This window comes from Chinchilla lanigera, unplaced genomic scaffold (assembly GCF_000276665.1).
Source record: "Chinchilla lanigera isolate Chin_1 unplaced genomic scaffold, ChiLan1.0 scaffold00051, whole genome shotgun sequence".
Lineage (NCBI taxonomy): Eukaryota > Metazoa > Chordata > Mammalia > Rodentia > Chinchillidae > Chinchilla > Chinchilla lanigera.
Window position 1 is genome coordinate 9,513,426 of NW_004955452.1, and position 13,137 is coordinate 9,526,562.

Consider the following 13,137-nt stretch of genomic DNA (forward strand, 5'->3'; position numbering starts at 1 on the left):
ACACACTGAAAGTTAAAAAATATTGCTGAAGAAAATGATGCTGGGATAAGCAAATATTCACAGGTAAAAAACAAAACAGCTAATGAAATACACAAATTAATTCAAAACAAGATGATTTGAATGTAAGAGCTAAAACAATAGAATTTTCTAGGATAAAAGGAGAAAAATCTTTTAAAACTTATCAAGCAAAGATTTCTTAGATACTATCAAAAGCACAATAAGTTGAACCTCATCAAAATTAAAATCTGTCACAATTTATAAGATATCTTAAAAATGAAAAAACTGTAGATAAAACATAGCTAATATAAGACTCATATCAAGAATATACAAAGATCTATCTAACAACTCGATAATAAAAAGGTAATTTTTTAAAAGGCAAAAAAGCAGGCAGACATTTCAAAGAAATGAATAAGCATATTAAAAGATGCTCTAGAGTCTGGATCATCAGTTATCAGGCAAATGGAAATAAAACCACAATAAGATACCATTTCACACCCAAGAGTGTTTTTCAGGGGTTTATGTGTGATGTTTTGTTTTTTGGTTTTCTTGAGACAAGGTCTCAATATGTAATTCAGGCTGGTCTTAAACTCGCGGCAATCTTCCTGGCCCAGGCTTGCAAGTGCTGGGATTATAGGCATGTGCCACCATGCCCACCTCCAATAGTTCAATAGTTCTATTAATATGTTCACATGGCCATAATTTGACTGCTGACTGGCTTGAACCACCACTGGAACGTGCATGACTGTCCCATGCATGACTGTCCCACTTGTACCAACAGTAGTACGATAGTTATGCATGCACCATCAGTGATTCAAGCCAGCAGGAATGTGTTAAGACAGAAACGAATGGGGGGCTGGGAATTTAACTCAGCGGCACAGCACCTGCCTGGCAAGTCCGAGGTCATGAGTTCGATTCCTAGTACCAGGAAGAAAAAAAAAAAGACAGAAATGAATGTTGATAGGAAAGTACGGAAATTGGAACCTTCATACGCTGCTGGACACAACAACTGTCCATTGGCTATTAAGTGCAAGGGCAAAATCGTGGCATGTACATAAAATGGAAGAGAATTCAAAAAGGAACAATTTGTGGGTGCACAATATGTCATGGACAAATTTTTTTAAAATGCAAAAAGCAAAAACACCCAAGTTGGATGTGCTAGGACATGTCTGTAACCTGGCCTTGAGGAGGGAGACTTAGGGAGGAAGATCATGAATGGGGCCAATCTGGGCTCCACAGTGAGTTCAAGGCTGGCCTGGACTATACTGCAAGACCTTGTCTCAAAAAACACCAAAAAGCAAAAAATAACACTGTACAGAAGAGACCATATATTGTATGTCCAGAACATGCAGGTCAAAATGAGAATGGGGATTAACTGTAATTAGACAGGAGGAGGTCCCACCGAAGGGATGAAAGTATTCCAAAATGGGCTTATGGTAACTGCTGCACAACGTTTTGTTACTAAAATCCACTGAACAGTATACCTAAAATGGGCAAATTTTTGTGTTTTGTAACTTGGTAGAGTTTTTTTTTTTTTCCTATGTCAGGACTTCAAACAATCGGTAATGAAAGGCCACTGAAGATTCTTAAGTGGGCACTCAAATGCTTGATGAATAAAGGGAGAAATTACTAAGCAGGTCACTGAAGTTTGTTTTTTGATGTTTATTTTATCCTTATTGTGCTGGGAATCAAACTCAGGGCCTTGTGCATGCAAGGCAAGAGCTCTACCACTAAGCCACATCTCAGCCTGGTCACTGATTTTTTTAAAGAAATATTCTAACATATTGCCTGACTGCTGACTGGGAAAAGTGCAACAATGATGCAATGGGGGAAAAATCCACATTGGTACAACAATGAGACAGGTCAGTGTATACATTCCAGTACCTCTTAGCCCCCTGTGCTATTTAAAATCTATACTTCAAACCATGCTGAGCTTAAGTTTCCACATGGAGGGAAATTATTCCAGGACTTAACACATTGGCTATCAAATGCATGCACTGGCTGCTCATGACTGAGGGCTGGTAGCTGCAGTGAAGACATATTAACAAGAGAAGCTAGACTAGCTGTGGCTCTATATACTTTTGTTAGGTATCTTGCACCACAAGAAAGATTTAAAGCCTTTTTCTAGACAGTGTTACAAAGCAATTATCATACACCTATTTTTTTAAGAAAGAGAAAAAAACAACCCCTTTCTCAAAGCAGCAGACTAAGCTGAGGAAAAACCCTATTGACCCGGACATGAATTTTCTAAGGAATGCATGTATGATATGTACACCACGTGAGGAACATAAGTTCAATGCAAATGTATACAAATACAATTAATTAAAATTACTGGGGGGCTGGGGATTTAGCTCAGCGGCAAAGCGCCTACCTGGCAAGCGCAAGGTCGTGAGTTCGGTTCCTGGTACCGGAGAAAAACCAAAAAAACAAAACAAAACAAAAAAATAAAATAAAATTACTGGGGGAGGGGGCGGTGACGAGGGAATCAAACTCAGGATCTTGTGCTTGCCAGGCAGGCACTGCCCCAAAACCAATGTTTTTTAAAAGAAAATTGTTAAACATAAACCTATAAAGGTAGAAGTCATTACAAGAATTAAAACACTAATAATTATTTCCTATGTTTCATTCAATTGCTGATACACCGGAAAAATGAAAGGCATTATGCATGCAAGTACTATTTCCAGACCCACTTTCATATGCCAAGGAGCCGCAGTATTTAGTTCAAAGTTGAAAAACGACAGCCTCAAGAATTAATCTGCCTTACCACTTATTTTTTGTAAATCTGGCCACAAAACCTAAAATATTTACTATCTGGCTCCTTTAATTACTAAATAAATCAAACTTTGCAGATTTAGTTTATTTAGTACAGTATAGTATGAGGTGACATAGCTCAAATTTTAAATGAAGAAATTAAAAGGCAGTATTTCTGGATCTGATAATGTACCAGTTCAAAAGATATCCTTGGCACATTATGCGGTGAAATAACATACATTGAAACAGCATGCTTTGGAATCAAAACTGCTCAAATCTGAATCCACCTAAGGAATACAAAATTTAGGTTCTGAGATACAGATTCTGCACATGTATAACACAGGGATAATGCCTACACCTTCCAACCCTGTGTGTAAAAGTCCCAAGCCCATTAACACACTAGCAGATAAATGTTAAAGTCAATAAACAATCATCCTTCCCTTCTATCCATGTATCACACTGGGACTTTCACCTCCCTTCTTATTTTGCACTCAAGCCCTGACTGTAAAGCCACGCATTCTAGCTCTAGGAAAGTTTTACAACATATCCCACCCTCTACCCATCCTTTAACCTGGCAATCACGATATATCTCTGCAACTTTTCTAAACTTCAGAAAACATATACATGCAAATATATTTACTTTCAAACTCAAAGACACAACTCTGAGCTCCAGAATAACTTCATTATCCTACACAATTCAGACTCCCTTTCATGTTTGTAAATCATTTCCAGGCTTTGTCTTTCCAAATAAAGTATGCTATTCATTTTTAGTTAGTCCTCATTGCTGAATCTGTAATGCCACCTTTAAACTTGCTGGTTAAAAACAGAATTTTCTAGGTGAAGCAGCCATCCATGCTAATTTGCTGTGACAGTCCTGCTCTAGCTCTACCAACACAAAATGATCAGCACTCTTTTCACTTGCAAAATATGTGGTCACACCACTTCTAGGCCTCAACTTACCCTGTTGAAGTACTCTCAAATCCAAACTTGATAAATGCCTGGACAGAAGCACGCACCATGTGTCTGTCATAACAAATCATCTCCCACTTCCTGAAAGATTGAGATTTGCCACCCAAATTGCAAGACTAATTTTCATTCTTATAGCTTGCTGCCTGGAACCTTCTTTTCTCTTCCTCATTTCCTAGGATCTAGATTAAGAACTATTTTTAAATCCTATACATAAAACAGCCTAAATATATAATAAGGAAATATATAGCTACTCATTAGCATGCTGTGCCATTTAAAGTATATTTATAAATACTTAAGAATCTGGCAAAAAATTTTAAATAAACTGATTTATGTGAAAAAGTAACATATTAACCATACATATATATGGGAAGGAACCTTCAAGAAATAAAGCAAAATATTAATTGTGGTGGTATTTCAGGTGTTGATACTAAGTGAGTATTTTTTTCTGTCCGTGTTCTCTAACTTCACTACAATGAACCTGTACTGTGTTGATGATGAAAGAACACCACAGGCAGCCAAAGAACAGAAGGTGCATACTAAAGCTGAAGTGAGTATACAGGGTACCCAAATGCTAATCAATCACAGACTGCATTACTAGCTGTAGGTACAGCCTGAACAACATGAAGTATTTACAGAAGGCACAGAACACCCAGGACACTTCTAGGAAAAAGGGATCATCCTCTGCTTATGCAAAGTACTTGTAATGTCATCGGTGGCAAGAGATTTCTAGAGTTCAAGGTGGTGTTAGAGTAATGGTTCTTACCCAGATTTAAGCTTGAAGAGGATCCATGTGAAGAGAGGGAAGGAGGTGGTGTCTGTGAATGTCCTGGCCCCTGACTAGGGAGAGGCATGCCCACGGGTCCAGGAGAGGAGGAAAAGCTAAGGCCGTTATAAAAACTGTGTCCAATGGGGGCCAAGCTGCTCGATGTCCTCTTATAAAGGTCACTGCTGCCAGTCAGGGAGTCACGGCGGGAGCCACTGCCAGTGTTGGAGTTTGCAACTAAAATGGAATTAAAACAATGCAGATAAGAACAGGCCTGTTCTTCGAAGAACAAGCCCAGTGACCTGTCCCTAGTACTTTGATCCAGACTCCTTACCACCGCAAATTTGTCAGCAGAGACAGCCTAACTGTTAATGTAGCAGTTCTACAGGGTAGATAATGTAATAAAGAGGACATGGCTCAGGTTAACATGAAACTTTTTGTTCAAACCATCACACATATATGCCAAATTTACCTTCCTTTGGTGTTGTATATTATGGGACAGGGGTGGGCTTTAAAAGCTCTGACGGCCACATGAACTATGGGAAAAGGTGAAAGAAAATGGACTAGAAAGAATGCCTTTCATCAACCCAAAGGTTCTAACAGAAAAATAGAATGCAGAAAAAAAGATCTATAAATGGGGTGCTGCCCCACAACACAAGACTTACATTGGAAAGCCTGTTTCTCAGTGGGCTCAATCTAGTTACTACTAGCCTCAGATTCCAATTAGGGTATTTTCTCGCAAACATGCCCTTCTGCTTTGAGATCACATTGTATTATAGCCACTGCAATTTCCCATTGTTCAACAACTACAACTCCTGCTGTTTTCTCCCATAAAAACATTAAAAATATTATGGTCTAATTAACGTCCTTCCTCCCAATTTTCCACAATGCCTACCTTAGTGTTCTTCAAAAGACTGGGGAAAACTCCTAACTCCTTATAGTCTGCAAACTAGCACAGGGCACAGTCTCAGATATGGAGCATTGAGCCCTGCGACCTTCACTAAGTGCTCCTCCCTCAATTTTTAACATCCACACTTCTATAGTCCCCTCCGCATTTATCCCAGTGCCTGTAAAAGTCTGCCCTGGTTTTCAAGTCCCTGAAACAAACTGACTGTGTGAGTAGAAATAAGTAGCAACATGAGCATGGACCTGATACAGGCCCCAACTGTGTAACTTGATTTCAGTAGTCCATTATCTTAAGGATTATGTGGGCTGGCTGGATTCCCACGGGGCTCAGCCCAGACCTGCCTGTGGTGTATGTCCAGGGTTCCACACATTGTCAGAGAAAGATTGTAAAAAAATAATTAAAGATCAGTTTTAACAGCACATCAGTCTGATTTCTACCTGCTGTTCCAAACCCTCCAAGGGCTGATCCCAGGGTGGGACCAAGAGAACTGCTGCTTCCAAATCCCAAGGATGTGTTGGCAGGCTGGGCAGAGCCCTGGGAGAAGAGGGAGCTGCTCTGTGAGTTGCTGCTCAGAGAGTTGTTGCCATAGAAAGAGCTGGATGCCAGGTTGTTATTAGGTTGCTGCTGGGGCTGGGGCTGAGGCTGCTGGGTTCCTAAAGGGCGAAATGGTCCATTTGTTGTTCCAGCAAGACCACCGGCTGCTCCATTTGCTGAAGCTGCAGCTGCTGCAACAGCTATGAAAAAGAAAGCAAACGGTTTGGCTATAAAAGGGGTCTAGGTCACGTTTCTAAACCACATCTCTATGCATTTTTTTAAAAAACCTTTTAATGCTATCTTTTCAAGGCAAAAACAGACCTTGTAAAGAACTATAAAAATCTTTGATCTCAAAGCTTCTACTTCTACTTTCAATTTTAAGTTAAAAATATCATGGGAGAAAGCTCACTATGTTGGCAGTTAATTTAAAGTTTCTGTAGCTTAAAAAGAGTACAAACATCAAATGTATCCATTAAACAGTACTACTTCCTAAAGCCTCAAATTCCACACATATCCATGGTGAGCTCTATTTTTTAAACAATGTCTTCCACATGCCAAAGTCCCTCAAACTCTTATGTTAGTAGGCTGCTCTCTCTTCTAGATATTCTCTCTCCGATCCCTAATTGTTAAAAAAAAATGTAAATCTTAATTTAAAAAGTACCACTTTCCCAACCAAATATATTACTCTGCCAATTCTTACTACTTTTGCTCACTTCCTCCATCTCTGCCCCTAAGCCAAAATAATACCCACACCCAAGAAACTATGTGAAAAACAATGACTTGTGACTTTTGCCTTGGAATTCTTTCAACAGTGCCACTCTATGTGAGTAATCCAACTTCTTATGCTCCCAGTGGAGCCAGTCCTTGCTTCTAACCTGATGACATTTCCCTCAAGAGACTCAGAATCCAGAGATCAAATGTTGCTCCTGTTTCTGTATCTGAAGTATTACAGGGTGGCTATGCCACACTGAGATCACCAAATATAGTATATTTCCCCCTACTTTTGACAATGTCACATTAGTCCCACCCCTTTAGATCTCTGACAGGAGTAAGATTCACCTCACCTGCTTGGGCGGCTGAGGAACTAATGATGACTGGGGCCGGAGCTACTAGCCGAACAGGAGCTCCAAGACCATTTCTGGCTCCAGCATTCACCACAAGGGCACCAGTTTGGTCATAGTAAGCAGCAGGTGCCAAAACAGGATAACCTAGGAATATCAAGCCAACACATAAAAACATGTAAGATCATCCTCCCCTATCCACAGCTTCACGTTCCACATTTTCCGTTGCCCACAGTAGACAACCATGCAACAATACTAAACAGAAAATCCAAAAACAAACAATTCATATGTTTTAAACTGCATGCCATTCTGAGTAGCATGAGAAAGTCCACACTATTCTGTTCCATCTGCTGGGAGTATAAATAGTCCCTTTGTCTGGCATATCTGTGCTATAAATACTAGCCACCTGTCAGTCACTTGGTAGTCATCTTGGTTATCAGACTGTCTCAGTGATTAGATCAACTCTGGCCCTGCAGTGCTTCTGCATAAGAAACCCTTATTTATTTAGTAAGGGTCCCAAAGTAGTGATGCTAGAGATCTCGATATGCCACAGACACCATTAAGTGCTAAGTGAAAAAGTAAAAGTTCTTGACTTAAAAAACAAACTCATATGCTAAAGTTACTAAAATCTACACTGAGGTATTCTGTTAATCTCTTACTGTGCCTAATTTATAAATTAAACTTTCTCGTACGGGAAAAAACATAGTATGTATATGCAGTGGTCACTCCTATCCATAGTTTCAGGCATCTGGTGTCTTAGAACTCCAATGGATAGGGAAAGGATGTCTACTGTACTAAACAAATGTCTCCCAGTCCACTAGCATATTGCAAATAGTCACAAACTTAGCTGTGAGTCCAGAGAGGCCTAGAAATATATAGTGGGTCTAAGCAACTAGCTGAACGTTCCTGAGTATCTGAGCAGCCATTTCCGAATCTATAAAAGGAAGAGAATACTACTACCACTTGCCTGAAAAAGCCCTTGAAAAGACTAAGTAAAATACGAATGTAAAGCATTTAGCATGGTGTCTGGTACACAATTAAGAACTGTTATGTATCCTCTTCCAATTGTTAGAAAAGCAACATGGTCTGGTAGGGAATATCTGTGCTTTTCCCTACCACCAAGACTATCAACAGTAATCAGATATGGACAATATATTGTTTTCTTGGCTACACAAGTAACGAAAGTCACAACGGTTGCAGCAATCATATTTTCACGTAAGATTCTAAACACAAATATTCTGCAAGTTAGCAGGAAAAAAAAAAACCGGACAGGCTTCAATACTAGGTAAGCTGCAATCTCTCCTAATTCTAGCCATAATAATTAGAAATGACACCCTAATAAAAAACACTTGATTAACAAAATAAATGAAGTTAACATTATTACTGAATTCATGAATAGATTAGTTAATTTGGTTATACTCCACAGTCAATAAAGATCTGCAAAGTACATGACAGTGAGCCAAACCAAAATTATGTTTATGGTACATGTACATTTATAACTTAGAGGTAGACAGCTAAAAAACCCCTTTACTATTTGGAAGAAATCCCAGACGTGCAAAGGATGGCCCTACAAAGAACACCAGGAATTTCTTCTTAACCTTATGTTTCAAATATATAGGCATAACTGGGTGTGACAGGACATGCCTATAATCCCAGCACTCAGAAGACTGAGACAAGTGGATCCCCATGATTTCAAGGCCAGCCTGGGCCCCACAGTGAGCTCAAGGCCAGCCTAAACTACATAGTGAGATGCTATGTGGAAAAAATACACATACATACATACATACTAACTAAAGCCTTTGGAATGATGCAAAAATAGGCTGGCCATTCTACCCATTCTTGATCCTAAGGGAGAAAAGAGGTCTCCACAAAAGAAAACCACATTATCTCCAACATGTAAGATTTAAAACTGGCTCAGAACAATGCTCTCATCAATGAACTATGGTCTAAGAGAGGGCAAGTGTTTATTTTCCTTGCCAGTCCTCAAATCACAATGAATATAGGCTCTTTGAAAGCACTGCCCATTCACCTCAGCACTGCCCCAAACAAGCTGACTCCCTCCTAAAAGCATCAGAACACAGTCTTACCTGGCATGCCTGCAGCTAGACCTTGTCCAAAAGCAAGAGCAGAATTCACTGCTGCAGCTGCCACTAGTGGATCTGTTTGCTGTCCCTGCTGGTTCTGATTTGGAGTCAAAGGACGCTGACTGGCTCCTCCACGGAGAACCTGGGAATATGAGACAGAAATAAATCCAACTACTTTATTCTCATTAAAAGTATCTCAGTGGGCTGTGGTGGTGCATGCCAGCCTCTAAAGGCTGAGGCTGGAGAACCTCTGCAAATTCAAGGCCCACAGTAGGCCACATAGCGAGAGTCTGTCTCAAAACCCCCCTCCCAAAGAAAGTATCTAAGATCCACCATCTACTAAAGTTGACTCTTTCTAAACATTTTCTTTATAATGCTTTCATGTGCTATGGCTGTTAGGATAACAATTCAATTAGTGTTATCATACAGTGAAATTTCTAACGATATTAAATATATCTTTCTAAAATACTGAAAAGTATACAAAAGGGATAGTTCCCTCAATAATCAAAAGTTGATTCCTATGCTGTGGTGATACTACAGGCAGAGCAATACACAAGAGAGGCAAACTCCTTCCACTCAGCTCTTTATTTAAATGAATAAGAAAGACAACACACAGTCACTACATAAAGTCAGTGTTCTGATAAAAAGTGGGTAAAGGGGAGAAAGGCATGGGGCAGAGTAGTTTGGATAGGATGAACAAGGGGTGGTTTCCCATATACTTAGTTAAAAGAGTCTAAAACGCCCACACGAAGCTATATTCTTTTTACATGGAATGAGACATTTTCTCTACCCTTTACCATTATTATTCCTATTCAATCAAAACCAAAAAGCTCACCAGGTTTGATTTAGGTGTTTCCAGTTCTCCTTATATAAATCTCACAAATACATTCATCTAAATGGAGATGAGCATTAGTCAAGTTCAGTGCAGAACATCAATGCTGCGACTGATGGTTTGCTTTATTAATGAGCATAGGTTCAAGATGCTTATCATTCTACTCTAAAGGATCTGAAGACTCCACATATATTCCAGCAAGTAAAACCTTCAAACCCATACAGCAATGCTAAAATTATCACTTTCCAACAAGGTGTTCTGGAATGTTTCGAAACACAAAGCTCTTATCAGATAATTTTCACTATCACCTTACTATTCATTAAAGTTAGATATATAGACAAGAAATTGTATAGAAATTGTTGCTGGAATCATTTGGTTTAAAAAAAAATGTAAGTGAAAAAACACTAATAATCATTTATTAAATGAACGTAAAATGAACACGGTAATTCCAGCAGTAAGAGATATGTGGACAATTTACCCAGTGTCTCTTTTTCTAATCTGTAAATGCTGAAAATTTAACATTTCATTTTGCAATCTGCTGGGAATAGTAAAAATGGCTACAAAAACAATGCGTGATATCCAATACATAATCCATAAGGAATACCAAATCAAAAATATCAAAATACTATGAAACATTTCTGTAAGGTCCTGGATTCACCCCCCGCACCGTAAAAGGTGTTTTTGTTTTTGACCTAAATACTCTAAACAGATTTATAAGAGAAGAGTACCTACTTTAAAACACATGGATGGGGGCTGGGGATTTAGCTCAGCGGCAAAAGCGCCTGCCTGGCAAGCGCAAGGTCATGAGTTCGGTTCCCGGTACCGGAGAAAAACAAAACAAAACAAAACAAAAAAAAAACCCACATGGATGGAAGAGGCAAAGAGATTGGATAGAAAAATTTCCTTACTATGAACTTATTCCAAGGAAACATTTATGGGCTTATGAAAAGGATGTTAATGAGTATTTTTAACACCAAAGCTGGCACGGTGGTGCATGCATGTAACCTCACCACTTGGGAGGCCGAGGCATGAGGACTGCCATGAGTTCAAGGCCAGTCTGGGCTATATAGTGAGTTTATGGTCAGCCTGGACTACATAGCAAGATACTGTTTCAAAACAAACTCCAAAATATTGCTAACTTAAATATCAAACATCACAGATCAAAGTATGGGATGTCCTCTAATGTATTTAAATGGATGGTATCAAAAACAACACTAAATAATACAAAACTATATGAAAATAGGGAGACAAAACCAACTGGACAGAGCAATTCTAATTTTGTAAAAAATTAGCCAGATGTGATGACACACACCAGTAATCCAGGCACTCAGGAGGCTGAGGCAAGAAGATTTGAGCTGCAAGTTTGAGGCTAACCTCAGCTACATAGTGAGCTCAAAGTCACCCTAAACTATAGTGAGACCCTGTCTCCAAAAATATTATATATATAAACAAAAATTTATAAAAGAAATTAAATGATAAGGATAGAATAACATATACCAAGCATACTAACATTGGGATTTTTTTAATGTAAAAATTCTAGGTTAATATTTCCCTTCCCAGTTCACCACAACTTGTGACAATATTATTCTAAGTCATCAAGAAAAGAATATTCTCTACTACAAGAAAATGATATTTAGTATTTAGTTAACTAGCAGTTAACTATGGTTTCCCAACTCAATTTAAAACCTCTTATATATATATATATTTTTTTTTTTTGGAGACAAGGTCTCGCTATGTAGTTTAAACTGGCCTTGAACTTGCTATGTAGCCTAGGCCAACCTTGAACTCACAGCAACCCTCTTGCCTCAGCCTCCCAAGTGCTAGGATTACAGGCATGCACCACCACGCTCAGCAAAAAACTACTATAAATTAACACTGATACGACAGATGTAAGATTTATAAAGAACAGGACTTGTAAATAAAAATCAAATTTTAAAAAAACGTGCCTCTCGTTTGGGTGGCAGGCTATTTGGAAATCCCTGAAGTGATCTAAAAATGGTGTTCAGTACACGATTACAGTATGTATGGTTGAACGAAAATCTCATTATCAGTCAAGGATCTGTTTTCGTTATGTGTTAGCTTTGTAATGTTAAATGGAGAACCCTCTGAACCCTTTTCTCAAACAAAACTGAATTAATATCGTTATCTCACCTAGTTGCACTGACCAAGGAGTCTGACTGATACTTACTTAAAACCTATTCCACAACAATCCAGTCTGAGACTGAACTCAGATACACACATACACAATTGAGAACTCATACATTCAGTGTTTGCCTACACGAAGACCAATATCCTGTATTAAGAGCAAATATTATTCATATTTACCTGCTGCTGTCCTTGCTGAGTCTGTGGGGTGGTCTGCTGATTAGCAGAATTAGTTGCTGCTGCAGCAGCAGCAGCTTGCTGCTGGAAGAGACTTGCAGGATAGACTCCCCAGGGAGTAACTCCGTAATACTGGTGAGGGACCACAGCTGGGCCTAAAAACAGCATAAGAAAGAGAAGGAAAGTTTAGACTAGTAAGACTTATCCCAGGGGGTCCCTAAAACTACATCTAACACAACAGATCTACTGTAAAATACTAACTTAAAAGAATATATTGACTTTAGCCAGGCGTGGTGGTGCACACTTGTAATCCCAGCACTCGGGAGGCTGAGGCAGAAGGATCATTGTGAGTTCAAGACCAGCCTGGGCTACAAAGTGAGCTCAAAGCCAGCCTGAATTGCATAGCGAGACGCTGTCTCAAAAAGACAAAAAAAGAAAAAAGAATATATTGATTTGTGCTAGTCATTAATTCTCTTTTTTAAAAACAGAAAATCTTATACTAGATCCTCACCCCAAAGTCTTCTCAATTTAGTAATATATTCCAGGCCTAGAGGAAGAGACACTGACAAACAACTTATCAGAGCTATTGAAAGGAGAATAACTGTTAGAAGAAGCAGGAAGGTGTTCTTGGATTTACCAACAGATGGAGGGAACTGGAAGAAGTCACGATTTCCTCATGAGAAAAAATAATGTAGGATATGTATAGATGTAGTTTGTTGTTTGAAAGGAAATAAATGGAAGCTGTGTGCTTAAAGTAATAAAAAAGAACAAAATTTCATTATATTCTGCTTTCAATATAAATGGCACCTGAGGGGACTGACAGGTACTAGGACCCTGGTGCATCATTAGCTCCAGAAACATGAACTCTTACCACTCTTTTGACAACAAAATCCAGACACTCAAGTGAACCTTCACCA

At 38.9% G+C, this 13,137-nt stretch overlaps 1 protein-coding gene across 13 annotated transcripts in view; it reads right to left on the bottom strand.

Annotated features, from left to right (window-relative positions):
- The window catches only part of Pum1 (pumilio RNA-binding family member 1), a 135,841-nt gene that overhangs the window by 25,701 nt on the left and 97,003 nt on the right, over nucleotides 1-13,137 (bottom strand). For 11 of the 13 annotated variants that reach the window (XM_013519591.1, XM_005395014.2, XM_005395013.2 and 8 more), the window contains 5 exons: nucleotides 12,224-12,375; nucleotides 9,070-9,208; nucleotides 6,986-7,129; nucleotides 5,825-6,121; nucleotides 4,481-4,717 (listed from right to left, as the gene is read on the bottom strand). In XM_013519591.1, the coding sequence (XP_013375045.1) occupies nucleotides 4,481-4,717; nucleotides 5,825-6,121; nucleotides 6,986-7,129; nucleotides 9,070-9,208; nucleotides 12,224-12,375 (969 nt within the window). The remainder of the gene's footprint in view (nucleotides 1-4,480; nucleotides 4,718-5,824; nucleotides 6,122-6,985; nucleotides 7,130-9,069; nucleotides 9,209-12,223; nucleotides 12,376-13,137) is intronic. The other 2 variants (XM_013519594.1, XM_005395011.2) reach the window with 1 other exon arrangement.